The sequence below is a fragment of the Coregonus lavaretus genome, assembly GCF_964263955.1.
Source record: "Coregonus lavaretus genome assembly, chromosome: 12".
In the NCBI taxonomy this organism is placed as follows: domain Eukaryota; kingdom Metazoa; phylum Chordata; class Actinopteri; order Salmoniformes; family Salmonidae; genus Coregonus; species Coregonus lavaretus.
Window position 1 is genome coordinate 33,018,595 of NC_139999.1, and position 18,623 is coordinate 33,037,217.

An 18,623-nucleotide genomic window follows, 5' to 3' on the forward strand; every position below is an offset into this window, starting at 1 on the left:
TGTCCTTGTCCTATCGCGCTCTAGTGACTCCTTGTGGTGGGCCGGGCGCATGCACGCTGACTTCCGGATTAAGCGAGCAGTGTGTCAAGAAGCAGTGCGGCTTGGCAAGGTCGTGTTTCGGAGGACGCATGGCTCTCGACCTTCGCCTCTCCCGAGTCCGTACGGGAGTTGCAGGGATGGGACAAGACTGTAACTACCAATTAGATATCACGAAATTGTGTAGAAAAAGGGGTAATAAAATAATTATAATATATGTGTCTCATTTGCATAAATACACTGGTTGTATTTGTATATATGAAAACATTAACATAAAGGGGAGGAACAGGGCTGCATCCACCAAACACTTGCTCTGTCTACCCTACCTGCACTCACCTGTGCTGTATAGAATGCCTAATGAATCACTGATGTTATCACAGTCTCTTACATAATTCAACAAGTGTGTCAATAGCAGGATACCCGTGGATAAAAAATCGACATGTTTGGCTCTAGATTACACCTATCTATACATACTTTACATTGTTTGCGAGATCGGACATATTATCACTATAATCTGAGTGTACATTTTCAGAAGTGGCTTTCATTTCAGTGCATCTAATATGTAAACTGTATTAAATTATTACTTTTTTAAATTCCACAAAAAATGAACACACATCAAAATAAAGTTGTCTTTCTTCTCTTTCTTGTGATTTAAGTGTCAAGACAGTGCGTTCAATCCCTGATGAAGCTTTAGCATTCTTATAGATTCAATGGAAAGCCAACGTATCAAATCAAATTTTATTTGTCACGTAAACAACAGGTGTAGACTAACAGTGAAATGCTTACTTACGGGCCCTTCCCAACAATGCAGAGAGAAAGATAATAGAGAAATAATAGAAAAGTAATAACACGTAATAATAAAATGTATAATAAATACATAATGAGTAACGATAACTTGGCTATATACACAGGGTACTAGTACAGAGTCGATGTGAAGGGGTATGAGGTAATTGAGGTAGTTATGTACATATAACTAGGAATAACGTGACTAGGCAACAGGATAGATAAACAGTAGCAGCAGCATATGTGATGAGTCAAAAAAGTTAGTGCAAAAAGGGTCAGGGCAGATAGTCCGGGTTGCTATTTGGTTACAGTGCCTTCAGAAAGTATTCACACCCCTTTACTTTTTCCACATTTTGTTCTGTTACAAAGTGGGATTAAGATGGATTTAGTTGTCATTTTTTTTGTCAAAGATCTACACAAAATATTATTTAATGTCAAAGTGAAATAAAATTCTAACATTTGTAAAAAATAAAAATAAAACATAATATATCTTGCTTAGATAAGTATTCAACCTCCCGAGTCAATACATGCTAGAATCACCTTTGGCAGCAATTACAGCTGTGAGTCTTTCTGGGTAAGTCTCTAAGAGCTTTCCACACCTGGATTGTGCAACATTTGCCCATTATTCTTTTCAAAATTCTTCAAGCTCTGTCAAATTGGTTTTTGATCATTGCTAGACAACCATTTCAAGTCTTGCCATAGATTTTCAAGCAGATTTATGTCAAAACTGTAACTTGGCCACTCAGGAACATTCACTGTCTTCTTGGTAAGCAACTCCATTGTAGATTTGGCCTTGTGTTTTAGGTTATTATCCTGCTGAAAGGTGAATTCATCTCCCAGTGTCTGGTGGAAAGCAGACTGAACCAGATTTTCCTCTAGGATTTTGCCTGTGCTTAGCTCCATTCCGTTTCTTTGTTATCCTGAAAAACTCCCCAGTCCTCGACGATTACAAGCATACCCATAACATGATGCATCCCCCACTATGCTTGAAAATATGGAGAGTGGTACTAAGTAATGTATTGTATTGGATTTGCTCCAAACATAACACTTTGTATTCAGGACATAAAGTGAATTGCTTTGCCATGTTTTTTGCAGCATTACTTTAGTGCCTTGTTGCAAACAGGATGCATGTTTTGGAATATTTTGATTCTGTACAGGCTTCCTACTTTTCACTCTGTCAATTAGGTTAGTATTGCGGAGTAACTACAATGTTGTTGATCCATCCTCAGTTTTCTCCTATCACAGCCATTAAACTGTAACTGTTTTAAAGTCACCATTGGCCTCATGGTGAAATCCCTGAGTGGGTTCCTTCCTCTCCGGCAACTGAGTTAGGAAGGATGCATGTATCTTTGTAGTGACTGGGTGTATTGATACACCATCCAAAGAGTACTTAATAACTTTACCCATAAGCTACAGCTAGCTAGGACTGCAGTGCATAAAATGTGGTGAGTAGTTGACTCAAATAGAGAGAAAGACAATAGTTGAACAGTTTTGAACAAATTAATTTCTTCCAAAATGAAAGAGAAGCAAGAGCGAGAGAGAGATTTCAAAATGTTGTTTCACTTTCAGTTTCACTTACTTAGCTAGCAAATGCAGCTAGCTAGTTTAGCCTACTCAAACAGAGAGATGCTATGTTAGCTAGCTGGCTATGACTATCCAACACAACATTGGAACTCTTCCAAGTCAAGGTAAGCATGCTCAAAGGGATATTCCATGTCTGCTTTTACATTTAATACCCATCTACCAATAGTCCTTCTTTGCGAGGCATTGGAAAACCTCCCTGGTCTTTGTGGTTGAATCTGTGTTTGAAATGCACTGCTAGACTGAGGGACCTTACAGATAATGGTATGTGTGGGGTACAGAGATGAGGTAGTCATTAAAAAATCATGTTAAACACTATTATTGCACACAGAGTGACTTATTATGTGACTTATTAAGCACATTGTTACTCCTGAACTTATTTAGGTTTGCTATAACAAAGGGGTTGAATACTGATTGACTCAAGACATTTCAGCTTTTCATTTTTAATTAATTTGAAGAAAAAAATGAAAAAACATAATTCCACTTTGACATTAGGGGGTATTGTGTGTAGTAGGCCAGTGACAAAAAATCAAAATACATTTTAAATTTAGGCTGTACAATACAAAATCTGGAAAACGTCAAGAGGGTGTGAATACTTTCTGAAGGCACTGTAACTATTTAACTAACTATTTAGCAGTCTTATGGCTTGGGGGTAGAAGCTGTTCAGGGTCCTGTTGGTTCCAGACTTGGTGCATCGGTACCGCTTGCCGTGCGGTAGCAGAGAGAAAAGTCTATGACTTGGGTAGCTGGAGTCTTTGACAATTTTGTATTTTTGTAAACCATTGAGCCCATTTCAACCATTACCGGGGTGTGTTTGATAGGTCATCACAAACATTTCCGTGGTCGTAACATTAACGGGAAAAAACAACAGGCACAAGCAAAAGTATGAAAGAGTCACAGGAGTAAAATTAAATCAATCCAGCCAGCCAGATTTAAGTGACAAGTGGATTTTGCACCCCTCAAACTTAGGAAATAGATGGCTGAAAAAGACAGATCCTCAGGTGGGTGGGGCATGCGCATTGCTAGTTTAATGGGGATTGAAATGTGAATAGGATGTGAGTGGGGTGCAAATAAGGGCCAGTGCACAGCCAGCTCCCTCCATACAGCCTCTGAACACCGTCTTTGTTCAGCTAAAGCCCACATGACACAACAGTCAGGCCCAGAGGTGTTACACACAGTCAGTATCCCTCTGCCTGCCTCTGCTCCAGCCCCTTCGCTTTGAGGAAACACACTACCCAGCTAGCACATAATGTTCTGAGAACCATACAGTGAGGGAAAAAAGTATTTGATCCCCTGCTGATTTTGTACGTTTGCGCACTGACAAATAAATGATCAGTCTATAATTTTAATGGTAGGTTTATTTGAACAGTGAGAGACAGAATAACAACAAAAAAATCCAGAAAAACGCATGTCAAAAATGTTATCAATTGATTTGCATTTTAATGAGGGAAATAAGTATTTGACCCCCTCTCAATCAGAAAGATTTCTGGCTCCCAGGTGTATTTTATACAGGTAACGAGCTGAGATTAGGAGCACACTCTTAAAGGGAGTGCTCCTAATCTCAGCTTGTTACCTGTATAAAAGACACCTGTCCACAGAAGCAATCAATCAATCAGATTCCAAACTCTCCACCATGGCCAAGACCAAAGAGCTGTCTCTCTGTCTCTCACTGTTCAAATAAACCTATCATTAAAATTATAGACTGATAATTTCTTTGTCAGTGGGCAAACGTACAAAATCAGCAGGGGATCAAATACTTTTTTCCCTCACTGTATGTGTCTTAGAGCTTGGTGAGAGCGTGGTTGTCCTATGGTTATTTTGCATACAACCTTCCCACAACTTTATGGGAGGGGTGCATGATAGTTGATTGGCTTTGGAACATTCTCAGCACATTTATGGAACTTCAGAAAAAAAAAAGTTATTTTCTTGGTATTTCATTGCTTTAATAGAACATTTCCTAAAAGTTAAAAAATGGTTACATATCATATAAATGTAGTTTTTAGTTAATGTTTACGAGCGTTCTCCAACTGGTTTGACATTGGGAATTTTCTCAAATACAGTGGGGCAAAAAAGTATTTAGTCAAATCAAATCAAATCAAATTTTATTGGTCACATGCGCCGAATACAACAGGTGCAGACATTACAGTGAAATGCTTACTTACAGCCCTTAACCAACAGTGCATTTATTTTTAACAAAGAAAGTAAAAATAAAACAACAACAAAAAAAGTGTTGAGAAAAAAAGAGCAGAAGTAAAATAAAATAACAGTAGGGAGGCTATATATACAGGGGGGTACCGGTGCAGAGTCAATGTGCGGGGGCACCGGCTAGTTGAGGTAGTTGAAGTAATATGTACATGTGGGTAGAGTTAAAGTGACTATGCATAAATAATTAACAGAGTAGCAGCAGCGTAAAAAGGATGGGGTGGGGGGGCAGTGCAAATAGTCCGGGTAGCCATGATTAGCTGTTCAGGAGTCTTATGGCTTGGGGGTAGAAGCTGTTGAGAAGTCTTTTGGACCTAGACTTGGCACTCCGGTACCGCTTGCCGTGCGGTAGCAGAGAGAACAGTCTATGACTAGGGTGGCTGGAGTCTTTGACAATTTTGAGGGCCTTCCTCTGACACCGCCTGGTATTGAGGTGCTGGGTGGCAGGAAGCTTGGCCCCAGTGATGTACTGGGCCGTACGCACTACCCTCTGTAGTGCCTTGCGGTCGGAGGCCAAGCAGTTGCCATACCAGGCGGTGATGCAACCAGTCAGGATGCTCTCGATGGTGCAGCTGTAGAATTTTTTGAGGATCTGAGGACCCATGCCAAATCTTTTCAGTCTCCTGAGGGGGAATAGGCTTTGTCGTGCCCTCTTCACGACTGTCTTGGTGTGTTTGGACCATGATAGTTCGTTGGTGATGTGGACACCAAGGAACTTGAAGCTCTCAACCTGTTCCACTACAGCCCCGTCGATGAGAATGGGGGCGTGCTCAGTCCTCTTTTTTTTCCTGTAGTCCACAATCATCTCCTTTGTCTTGGTCACGTTGAGGGAGAGGTTGTTGTCCTGGCACCACACGGCCAGGTCTCTGACCTCCTCCCTATAGGCTGTCTCATCGTTGTCGGTGATCAGGCCTACCACTGTTGTGTCGTCGGCAAACTTAATGATGGTGTTGGAGTCGTGCCTGGCCATGCAGTCATGGGTGAACAGAGAGTACAGGAGGGGACTGAGCACGCACCCCTGAGGGGCCCCCATGTTGAGGATCAGTGTGGCAGATGTGTTGTTACCTACCCTTACCGCCTGGGGGCGGCCCGTCAGGAAGTCCAGGATCCAGTTGCAGAGGGAGGTGTTTAGTCCCAGGATCCTTAGCTTAGTGATGAGCTTAGAGGGCACTATGGTGTTGAATGCTGAGCTGTAGTCAATGAATAGCATTCTCATGTAGATGTTCCTCTTGTCCAGGTGGGAAAGGGCAGTGTGGAGTGCAATAGAGATTGCATCATCTGTGGATCTGTTGGGGCGGTATGCAAATTGGAGTGGGTCTAGGGTTTCTGGGATAATGCTGTTGATGTGAGCCATGACCAGCCTTTCAAAGCACTTCATGGCTACAGACGTCAGTGCTACGGGTCGGTAGTCATTTAGGCAGGTTATCTTAGAGTCCTTGGGCACGGGGACTATGGTGGTCTGCTTGAAACATGTTGGTATTACAGACTCAGTCAGGGACATGTTGAAAATGTCAGTGAAGACACTTGCCAGTTGGTCAGCACATGCTCGGAGTACACGTCCTGGTAATCCGTCTGGCCCTGCGGCCTTGTGAATGTTGACCTGCTTAAAAGTCTTACTCACATCGGCTACGGAGAGCGTGATCACATAGTCATCCGGAACAGCTGGTGCTCTCATGCATGCTTCAGTGTTGCTTGCCTCGAAGCGAGCATAGAAGTGGTTTAGCTCGTCTGGTAGGCTTGTGTCACTGGGCAGCTCGCGGCTGTGCTTCCCTTTGTAGTCTGTAATAGTTTTCAAGCCCTGCCACATCCGACGAGCGTCAGAGCCAGTGTAGTACGATTCAATCTTAGTCCTGTATTGACTCTTTGCCTGTTTGATGGTTCGTCGGAGGGCATAGCGGGATTTCTTATAAGCGTCCGGGTTAGAGTCAGCCACCAATTGTGCACGTTCTCCCACTTAAAAAGATGAGAGAGGCCTGTAATTGTCATCATAGGTACACGTCAACTATGACAGACAAAATGAGAAAAAAAAATCCAGAAAATCACATTGTAGGATTTTTAATGAATTTATTTGCAAATTATGGTGGAAAATAAGTATATGGTCAATAACAAAAGTTTCTCAATACTTTGTTATATACCCTTTGTTGGCAATGACACAGGTCAAACGTTTTCTGTAAGTCTTCACAAGGTTTTCACACACTGTTGCTGGTATTTTGGCCCATTCCTCCATGCAGATCTCCTCTAGAGCAGTGATGTTTTGGGGCTGTCGCTGGGCAACACGGACTTTCAACTCCCTCCAAAGATTTTCTATGGGGTTGAGATCTGGAGACTGGCTAGGCCACTCCAGGACCTTGAAATGCTTCTTACGAAGCCACTCCTTCGTTGCCCGGGCGGTGTGTTTGGGATCATTGTCATGCTGAAAGACCCAGCCACGTTTAATCTTCAATGCCCTTGCTGATGGATGGAGGTTTTCACTCAAAATCTCACGATACATGGCCCCATTCATTCTTTCCTTTACACGGATCAGTCGTCCTGGTCCCTTTGCAGAAAAACAGCCCCAAAGCATGATGTTTCCACCCCCATGCTTCACAGTAGGTATGGTGTTCTTTGGATGCAACTCAGCATTCTTTGTCCTCCAAACACGACGAGTTGAGTTTTTACCAAAAAGTTCTATTTTGGTTTCATCTGACCATATGACATTCTCCCAATCCTCTTCTGGATCATCCAAATGCACTCTAGCAAACTTCAGACGGGCCTGGACATGTACTGGCTTAAGCAGGGGGACATGTCTTGCACTGCAGGATTTGAGTCCCTGGCGGCGTAGTGTGTTACTGATGGTAGGCTTTGTTACTTTGGTCCCAGCTCTCTGCAGGTCATTCACTAGGTCCCCCCGTGTGGTTCTGGGATTTTTGCTCACCGTTCTTGTGATCATTTTGACCCCACGGGGTGAGATCTTGCGTGGAGCCCCAGATCGAGGGAGATTATCAGTGGTCTTGTATGTCTTCCATTTCCTAATAATTGCTCCCACAGTTGATTTCTTCAAACCAAGCTGCTTACCTATTGCAGATTCAGTCTTCCCAGCCTGGTGCAGGTCTACAATTTTGTTTCTGGTGTCCTTTGACAGCTCTTTGGTCTTGGCCATAGTGGAGTTTTTCTCAATTTGTCTGTCATAGTTGACGTGTACCTATGATGAAAATTACAGGCCTCTCTCATCTTTTTAAGTGGGAGAACTTGCACAATTGGTGGCTGACTAAATACTTTTTTTCCCCACTGTAGTTCAGAGAACGTTAAGAAACAACATTCTTCTGTGGGAATTTCAGTACTTCAGCATAATGTTCCCTACATGTTTCCTCATGGTTCTATTTAAAGTAATGTCCTCAAATTGTTCCAAGATCGTTAAGAAAACGTTCCATAAAAACCACAAGAAAACTTTAGCAACATTCAGAGAACAATCTAAGAATGTTATTTAAAAACATACACATTCCATTCTCAGCATCAACAAAACTCTCTCTATCCTCTATCTTGTTAAGTGTGTTCAGGTCAGTTGGCCGCGTTCACTAATTGGCCACACCTGATCTTAATAAGTGCTTGTTTCCTTTGAAATGGGGTCTGTTTGAATAGACTAAAATGACCAGCTTTGTATGCGTAAAAAAACATTGCATGCTAGCTCCATCCTGGTAGCGCAGTGGACTAATTCCATGGATAAAGAACATAACATTATAGGTTCGAATATCACTGATTCTGTGTCACAAGAAAAAATTAATACAAATTAGCTAGCAGTGTTATTTGGTATGTATTAGGATCCCCATTAGCTGCTGCAAATACAGCAGCTACTCTTCCTGGGGTCCACATATTGAAAGTCTCATTCAGTGAAAGTTTTAAGGAAGTTATTTAAAAACCTTTCAAATAACTTATCATTTCCATTCTCAGAGCGTTAATATAACCTCCCAGCAAAACTTTAAGGAACCAGAGTAAAACATTCTGAGAACCTCACTGCAATAAAAAATTAAACGTTCCCAGAACAGGCAAAATGTTAGCTTCTGTTCTCAGAATGTTTTTTTAAACTTACAGTATTTCCAGTCAGGAAAAGTATGGCTTTGTTCACACAACCAATGTGAAACCAAAAACACATGTTCCCACAACTTCTAAGGAACCAAATGTGCTAGCTGGGTAATGTCCTTACAGCAATCCTACCAGTCAGTTGCTGGTCCCCGTTGGAGGCTATAGGCTACAGGTCCCATGGCCCCCCTGGACCTACACTCATACACAGGCATGAATGGTGTCAGATGTGTGGTCTGACACATCATGCCTTAGAGCAGACTGCAGGCCATACCAATAGTGGATGACTAGAATGCTAGTCAGTGCTCTATGGCTCCAATGTACAGAGTAGATGTTAGATGAGGTCAAAGGAAAGGGTAGGAGAATACACTGGAGGGATGGGATGCCACTGTATTGTTGTGATGTTAGTTTGGTGTGTTGTTGAGTTTCCCATTGTTTTTCTGTGTTCAGAGAAGCGTGTGCTGCTGCTATGTAGGTCTGCGGTCCCCCTTTGGGAACGAGCAGCTAAGATTCAGACTGACACGGTACTCTGGCAGAAAAAATAGAAAGGAGAGGAGAGGAGAGGGACTTGCACGCTGGAGGCTAGAGCACAGCACACAGTGGTCAACTGAAAAGCTGCTTGACTGGCTGTCCCCTTCCCCCTACATGTTTATTTCCCTCTTTCTCTATCTGGGATACTAGTCAACTCAACATGGCTGCTGGAGAGCATAATTATTTGAGGCATGTGGTTCTATGTAATTTTTAGTAGATAGTATACATGTACTGTACTGTGTTTCACACATGGCTATATTACATTCCACATGAACAGTGAGTGAGGCATGTTTCGTTTTATGTTGCACAGGAGCAGATGAGTTGTATACAGTAAGCCAGGTGTCCGAGACAGACAGCCAGACAGCCAGACAGACAGATAGACAGTGTAGTTTAGTAACCCAGAGTTCAGCCGGTCCAGACCAGACAAACCACTCAGCTCAAAATAAATAGTTTTTTCTCACTGTGTAAAGAAATCCTCTAGACATGACTCGAGGCAGAAAGCTTGGAGACAGCCTATGAATAATATTTGTGTCTGTGATGGTTGTCTACAATAGTATCAACGCTTATTTAGTCACATTTGGTGAGAAATGCGGGCACGCTGCCAGTAAGACTAACAAAATCTTCTCCTTCCTAACTAGAGGTAGTATACCTCTAGTTAGGAAAGAGAAGATTTTGTTAGTCACCCTACCTACAATTCCACCGAATTTAGACCCTGCTAGTAAACAGTCAATGGATTTGGCATTACTACACACATCCCAAACATTGCTTTACCTCTAGGTAGAGAGCTATTGTATTGTAATGCATCCAAGGTCGCTTGGTAAACAAATCCCTGGGGCTAGGAGAGTTTTCTAATAAAAGCAGCATTATGAGAGTTTACAGCACACAGCACATACAGCTTTTCATGGAACAAGACTTAGCTACCTAGATCCCATGGCTGCTGCCACCTTGTACCCTAGCTGCTGGGGTGAGGAGGTTTGATGGTAATAGGAGGAAGACAAGGGACTGTGGATGTTATGGTATATGTCATTGATTTATGGGTGAGACTGGAAACCTGAACTGGACAGTAGGGTCATGTAAAGACACGCAGCAACACTCATAATCAGCACAGAATATTTTGGGCCAGGTTCAGTGCTAAACCCACAAACACATTACATAACCCCTACATGACCAATCTGACACCTGTGAAGCTAAACTCTCTGTGACTCATCCTGACAGCAGACGCCACCACAGCCCAGATTATTCTTCCTAGCTGGCATGGCAGACTCCTGAGAACGCATTCATGTATACTCAGTATTCACACATTCAATCACAGCAAAATATAGGACATGCAGATGCAAGCACATTGAGGTTATTTCCAGCATCCATAATTGTAATTGCATTGGTTTAACACAGCAGCACAACACTGCTATTGGCATACTAATGAAAGCTCTCCACCCCGGCCCCATTACATTACGTTTCATTAGTCCACACATGGCTTGAAGCCCCTATTCATCTCAATGCACATGTATTGCATGAAACACAAGGTGTTCCACACCTGCCAGTGTGTCACAGCTGTAGTTATGATACCTATTACACAGTAATTATGTATTTACTCTTTAGCCTTTATCTAGTGACTGTTCAATTAGGCCTGTTACATACAGAGTCTACCGCCTGGTTAATTGCCTTTAAATAATTACAGGGCTATTTCTATCCAGGGAAGAGCTCCGTTTAGAGGGACTAAACGGCGCGCAATTGAATCAGAGGAACATCTGTGGCTACTGTGAGCATGCCTGACTGGGTTTACATCCGTGTACATGCATCTACTCATTGATCTTAGCATTCATCATATAGAACTGCAGAGATGGGACCAGGTCACAATTGAGCAAGTCCAAAGCAAGTCTCAAGTCTTAACCTTCGAGTCTCGAGTCAATTCCCAAGTAATAATGGGCAAGTCTCAAGTCAAGTCCCAAGTTCCAAAGCTCAGGTCAAGTCACAAGTCCCTAATTTTGAGTTTCGAGTCCTCAAGTCAATGGTTATGTGTTTTATGTTATATTTTTTCTGTTTTCCTTACACTAGGCCAACTAGTACAGTATATACAGTACCAGTGAAAAGTTTGGACATAGCTACTCATTCAAGGGTTTTTCTTTATTTTGAAAATGTTTTACATTGTAGAATAATAGTGAAGACATCAAAACTACGAAATAACACATTTGGAATCATGTAGTAACCAAAAAAGTGTTAAACAAATCAAAATATATGTTATATTTGAGATTCTTCAAATAGCCACCCTTTGCCTTGATGACAGCTTTGCACACTCTTGGCATTCTCTCAACCAGCTTCATGAGGCAGTCACCTGGAATGCATTTCAATTAACAGGTGTGCTTTGTTAAAAGTTAATTTGTGGAATTTATTTCCTTCTTAATGCGTTTGAGCCAATCAGTTGTGTTGTGACAAGGTAGAGGTGGTATACAGAAGATAGCCCTATTTGGTAAAATACCAAGTCCATATTATGGCAAGAACAGCTCAAATAAGCAAAGAGAAACGACAGTCCATCATTACTTTAAGACATGAAGGTCAGTCAATATGGAACATTTCAAGAACTTTTCAAGTTTATTCAAGTGCAGTCGCAAAAACCATCAAGCGCTATGATGAAACTGGCTCTCATGAGGACCGCCACAGGAATGGAAGACCCAGAGTTACCTCTGCTGCAGAGGATAAGTTCATTAGAGTTACAAGCATCAGGAATTGCAGACAAAATAAATGCTTCACAGAGTTCAAGTAACAGGCACATCTCAACATCAACTGTTCAGAGGGGACTGTTTGAATTAGGCCTTCATGGTCGAATTGCTGCAAAGAAACCACTTCTAAAGGACACCAATAAGAAGAAAAGACCTGCTTGGGCCAAGAAACATGAGCAATGGACATTAAACCGGTGGAAATTTGTCCTTTGGTCTGGAGTCCAAATTGGAGATTTTTGGTTCAAACCGCTGTGTCTTTGTGAGCCGCGGTGTGGGTGAACGGATGATCTCTGCATGTGTAGTTCCCACCATAAAGCATGGAGGAGGAGGTGTTATGGTGTGGGGGTGCTTTGCTGGTGACACTGTCTGTGATTTATTTAGAATTCAAGGCAAACTTAACCAGCATGGCTACCACAGCATTCTGCAGCGATACGCCATCCCATCTGGTTTGGGCTTAGTGGGACTATCATTTGTTTTTCAACAGGACAATGACCCAACACACCTCCAGGCTGTGTAAGGGCTATTTTACCAAGAAGGAGAGTGATGGAGTGCTGCATCAGATGACCTGGCCTCCTCAATCCCCCGACCTCAACCCAATTGAGATAGTTTGGGATGAGTCGGACCGCAGAGTGAACGAAAAGCAGCCAACAAGTGCTCAGCATATGTGGGAACTCCTTCAAGACTGTTGGAAAAGCATTCCAGGTGAAGCTGGTTGAGAGAATGCCAAGAGTGTGCAAAGCTGTCATCAAGGCAAAGGGTGGCTATTTGAAGAATATCAAATATCAAATATATTTTGATTTGTTTAACACTTTTTTGGTTACTACATGATTCCATATGTGTTATTTCAAAGTTTTGATGTCTTCACTATTATTCTACAATGTAAAAAATAGTAAAAATAAAGAAAAACCCTTGAATGAGTAGGTGTGTCCAAACTTTTGACTGGTACTGTATGTCTACATAATAAACATCACAGATCAAGAAATAAAGGTTTTTTGAATCATCATTACTAATAGAAAGGCCATCCAAATGATGATGCACAGTTAGTGTTGATAGTACAGCTACAGTTTGACTAACATTGTGAAATCTCCAATTAGAATAAAGTGGTGATGTTTTTACCCCGCCCACTAAATGCACGTTGAGAGGTCTGTGGTTGGCTAAGAATAAACATTCATGGAAACTCTTACTCAGAGTGCATATTTTCGAACGAGAAGCAGTGAAAAAATAGGACAGTACACTATTTTTCCCCTTGCCTTTCTGCATCTGGCGGCGCTAGGCAGAACTGAATTTAAGAGTTATTTCCCATATAACACAATGCGACTCGCCGCTTTGAGCAACGGAATTGCCACGAATGTATGTTCACCGTGTAATGCAGAATTTATAAGGAGAGGAAGGTGGTGCTGCTTGTTTGAGAGGGTAAATCCAAGTCTCTCGAGTCTCTTGAGTGTTACAGCTCAAGTCCAATTTAAGTCCAGAGTCATAGATGCTCAAGTAGAAGGCGAGTGTCAAGTGTTTTTTATTTTTGCCAAGTCATGTGACTTGAGTCCACATCTCTGTAGAACTGTATGTAATCTACTGTATGTTCATTACAATCATGAACTCATTCATCCGCTTATCCATCCATCCATCCATCCATCCTTGTTGGCTCACAGGAATAGGACGACCCCTGTGTTGGCCATGGCGTATGACAATCCCAGAATTCCACTTCCCATGATGGCGTTGCCCAAGTTGAATACTGACATTCCAAAAGAGGTCTTCCCCTCAAACTGATTCCATGGATAAAGACAAAGAGGAGAACACGCTTGTTAGCACAATGCTTAAAACAATCAAACTTGCTTCACAGAAGGAGCGAATGAACACACGTTACATATTAATCTGAAACATCCACTGGGGCCATAGCACCCTATTGGTTCGGCTTACGTCTGTGAAGCCTGTGGTCTTCTTGTCCTCCATGTTAGATAGGAACTCCTCACTCTCTGCAAGGTTAGCCTCTGGATCCTCACTTCTGTGGGGACTCATGGGAAAAAAGCACAGTCATAAGCACATTAAACAACAACAATGTTATACAACCACAACTCAAGGACACACTCTCTGAGAAAACTGTGGACTCATATAGGATAACATTCTACTGCTATAGGAGTCTGGGGCTGGTTGGTACTGTTCTGTCCTTATCACAACTCATGATTGTCATAGGTGAGATAAACAGTACACTGAAACATATCCCTTCCTTGTCAATGTTACATACCTGACATTTTGGGCACTATTAGGAACAATTTCCCTACAAAGTAGCGTAGAGAAAGACGATCCATCATCCAATGAAAGCACAAAGAGAAAAAACAACATAACCACACCCTCAGTAATGCAGCCATGATGGAGACAATGACACAGTCTGTGTAAACTAATGCATTCTAAGCACTAAAGGGGGCATGGGGAGAGACTGTACGTTGTATGTTAAACAGTTCATGTCATTTCCTGTGACTGAGGGGCAGGTCTGTTGCATGCTGATGGAGGAGACCTCATGATTAGTAGGCCAAAGTAACGCAGGCTCTGATGCTAGGTAGTACTAGGTACGCATGACACACATTTCCATACACATCCGGAGTAGTTAACAAAGAGCAGTGTTGTGGTTGTGGGATGTGTGAAGGGAGACATGTGACACTCTCAGATGGCAGTAGGTCACATGCGCAGCCCACCCGCAGGACAAGGCAGCTAGTAGCCTCTCTCCAAGCCTCTCTCTGTCGAACACTATATGCGGTAGCGAATGAGCCTGGGGACGAGGTTATCTTCTATCTGACTGAGTGTATACTGTCCTTTTTCAGATGAGAAGCCTGTGTATACTTTCGTATGTTTGTAGTCTGCTATCTTGTACTTGAGTGAATACTTACTGCTCTGTGGTGTCTCCTGGGGGTGTTTTGGCTGCCGCTATGGCTTCCTCCCCAGGCTCATGGCCTTTCCCATTGGGAATAGAGTTCATCTCTGCTGGCGCTGCTGGTGCTGCCGCTGGTGATGGAGCTGGTGCTGCTGCTGGTGATGGAGCTGGTGCTGCTGCTGGTGGAGCAGGTTCTACACTTTCAGCTGCTTTATCATCACTCATCTTTGCGCTGATGGATGTGTGTGTGTGTTTGTGTCTGATGTCCTCTTTTCTTTTCCTTGTTTCCTTCAGGAGTCTATGAAATAATAGACAAGCGGCAGTTAGACTACAGCTGATGATTTAATTATGTTCACAATCACTGGAATATTACAGACAGTTAATTCAATGCAGATAAGCTCGCTTATCTTACACATCTTACACAGCCATCTAGCTCCAGAATTGGGATACAAATTGTACAACTTGAGTACAAATTAGTTGCTGGCGACTATAAGATACATGTTGAAAGATAAATGAGGCCTGCTCTTGGCAGTTATAATGAGTCTGTCTGTGTCTTCCTGGTAGGCCCCTGGGAAACGTGCCTGAGTTATAAAGTGCTTTCTAAGAACGCTAGAGGAGCAGACAACACAACACAAACACTTTCTATTTTCAGTTTTTCGCACATAAGATAAAAACACCAGCCACCACCACTGAAGTCGGAAAGCCTTTGTTTCCGGGGAGAATCTCTGACATTATTGAGTTGTCAGCTGACAGGTATTTTCCTCTCTCCTTCCTCGGAGGAGAAAAGGCCCCAGTTAGCTGTGACACTCTAGGCTTTGTGAGGGATGGTTCGGGCCCCTCTGCTCGGGGCCCCTGTGTCCTAGGTCCCCTGCAGTGGTGTCTAAGCAGAGCTGCTGGTGTGCGGGACCCTGAAACGCCCCTGAAAGGCTCCTGTGACATGCGTCTCCTGGTTCCTGTCTACCTCGGTTCCCTCCTGGCTGTCCCTGAAAGCCACCACCACTAATTTCCCCATTAGCTATGCAGCGTAAACAGGGGTAAAGTGCGGATGGGGGGGGGGGGGGGGGGGGGGGGGGGTTAGAGAAGGTGGCACACACATAGTGGGACCCACAGAAGAAGGAGATGAAAGGCAGCAGAACCAGCTACAACCAGCTTAGAACCAGTTCTGGGCATCTTTGTGCCCAATTTTTTAGTTCTAGCTTGCCAATTTTTTTTATTTAATTAGGAAGGGCTTAGCGTAGTGGCAGTGCTCTCTCTCTCAGTGCTTCAGCCCTCTTCACTGGGCCTTTCCCCTCAGCAGCCCCCTGCTCCTGCTTCCCACCACCCCCACCCCCACCTCCCCTCTCCTACAACCACCACCTCCCCTCCCCTGCCCGCCTTTTAAATGTAGCTTTTCGTAAAATGATTTTAGCACATCAAATACTGAGGGAGGTGAATAAACCCTGGGTCTCCATCGAGTAGCAGCCCCTCATGGCCTGTGTTACTGTGTTACTGGCCTCCACCAACCACGTTGTGATGTGAGCCTTACTGCACAGCCAGGCTCCTTTGTCTCTTTGGCTAAAGCCGGGCAACGTGGTCGGCCAGCAAAACACGGCACACAATGGCGCATGTTGTGTGGTTTCCTGGGAACGGGCCGGAGAACAGTGACACTATTGTGCCAGGCATCATTATACCGCCGGGGCCCCCTTGGCTGCAGCTTGCCAGGCCACTCGAGGGGCTTAAAAGGTAATTCATTGCACCCTAATTGAAAAGACGCCACCTTGAATTCCGCAGCTACCAGGGTCCCGCGCTCACGCACATGTGTGGCAGGGGAAGGGCAGGGGGCAGTGCCACACACACTAGGAGCCCATCACCAGTGAGGAGTCTCTCTGTCACTGAAGCGGAATCTGTGATTGGCTGGCTGAACCACGGGGGGATCTCTGGGATGAACTCACAGGGTGGAGCTTCTCCACGCCAAAGCTGATTGGGCAGAATCACATCACCGATGACCATTGTATAAATTAACAAAAGCAACATGTGACCTCCTTCAGCTAGCTGGGTGTGAAAACACAAACACAATGTGTTTTCATTCAGCCAGAATGCCTGACAGATCTCTAGCCACAGACACAGGGAATACGGTATGAATATAGTATGTTTGAAGACTTAGTTGATTGTTCCACTAAGCTCCTGAGAGAGCGAGCCACTGAAAATGAAAGAGAATGTGTTGCGATGAAGAAGAGGACATTTACAATGGGGAATGTAGGACAGTCACCATGTGATGTAAGCAGCAAGGATACACACAGATCTCCATGTGAAGGACTGGGAGACCTCCCACCAGGATATCACACATAGAACAATACCGGAATACTACACCTACAGTATACATATAGTACAGTATGAAACATAAGAGAAAAGGAGGTTGTGTGTTGATGAGGAGAGGTCTATCTAGGTCAAGTCACAGTAGCGATGAGATCACATCCTGAATAACATACAGATGTTCTATCTTAATTTGATCACTCTGTTGTCACAAAGGATTTTCCTGTGCAGTAGGAAATGTAAATTGTAGTGTATTCGAGGTTTAAAAAGGCTTCTAAAGTTTGTAATTTCTGCTTTAAAATGTCAGACTTGATTTATCCTAACAACCCCTACAAAAATGGCAATTAATTATAATCCACATAATAATTCACATTTTCTGTTGCTGCAGGATTATTTTCCTGCTGTGAGAAACTGGTTAAATTAAGATAGCACATTTGTACCAGTGGAGGCTCCTCAGAAGAGGAAGGGGAGGACCATCCTCCTCAGTGAATTTCATAAAAACCAAAATAGTCCATTTTTTAAAAAGTTATCATTTTTAGATAAAAATATACTAAATATATTCACAAAACACACTGTTTTGCAATGAAGGTCTACAGTAGCCTCAACAGCACTCTCTAGGGTAGCACCATGGTGTAGTCGGAGGACAGCTAGTTTCCTTCCTCCTCTGGGAACATTGACTTCAATACAAAACCACCCAATCAAAGGATCAGAGAATAAATCTAGTACTTAAAGCATAAGCTACAGCTAGCTAGCGCTGCAGTGCATAAAATGTGGTGAGTAGTTGACTCAAAGACAGAGAAAGTTGAATAATTGAACAGTTTTGAACCAATTAATTTCTTAAGAAATGAAGGAGAAGCAAGAGATAGAGTTGTATAATTTTTTTTCCACTTTCACTTACTTAGCTAGCGAATGCAACTAGCTAGTTGAGCCTAATCAAACACCCTTTCTCAAACAGAGACATATGCTATGTTAGTTAGCTGGCTATGACTATCCAACACTGGAATTCTTCCAAGTCAAGGTAAGCTTTTGGTTTTATTAATGTATTGCCACCGCCAGTGTAAATGCTAAACTGCTTGCTGTACACTGTACTGCATAATTGTAGCGGGTTTACTAACGTGTTAGTTCTAGATAGCTACATTGACTATGACGTTAGCTAATATGGTGACAACGATGTAGGCTGTGTGTAGCGGTTAGCGGTTATGGTATGAAGGTTTGGTTTGGAAAGGTTTTTTCGCCTGGTCGAAGACAGCTGTTGTACTGTGCGCTGAAGTCCACAAGCGAAGGGAAAAGGTGAGAGGAGGAGAGAGTGTAATCATGCTGTTTGTATGTGGCTGTATTCATTCCGCCGATTCTGTTGAAAATCTTTTCTTAAACGGAAGCAAACGGAACGAAACGGGTATAAACATACCTGAATTTGTACAACAGAAACTCTCATTTGCAACTGTTGGACTAATGATTACAACCTAGATCAGCTAGATGCCGGCAAGAAAGAGTGTGCAAGGCGGTATTGAATATGCCACTGTCTATCAGATTACAAAAAAATATATCTCGACCTGTGC

At 43.0% G+C, this 18,623-nt stretch overlaps 1 protein-coding gene across 1 annotated transcript in view; it reads right to left on the bottom strand.

The window, feature by feature from the left end:
• The window catches only part of LOC311138135 (sodium-coupled neutral amino acid transporter 3-like), a gene marked incomplete at both ends in the record, with an annotated part of 35,892 nt that extends 20,895 nt beyond the window's left edge, over nucleotides 1-14,997 (bottom strand). Inside the window, 4 exons of the mRNA XM_084172802.1 lie at nucleotides 13,554-13,669; nucleotides 13,824-13,908; nucleotides 14,149-14,181; nucleotides 14,789-14,997. Of these exons, the coding sequence (XP_084028928.1) occupies nucleotides 13,554-13,669; nucleotides 13,824-13,908; nucleotides 14,149-14,181; nucleotides 14,789-14,997 (443 nt within the window). The remainder of the gene's footprint in view (nucleotides 1-13,553; nucleotides 13,670-13,823; nucleotides 13,909-14,148; nucleotides 14,182-14,788) is intronic.
• Nucleotides 14,998-18,623: the final 3,626 nt, after the last annotated feature.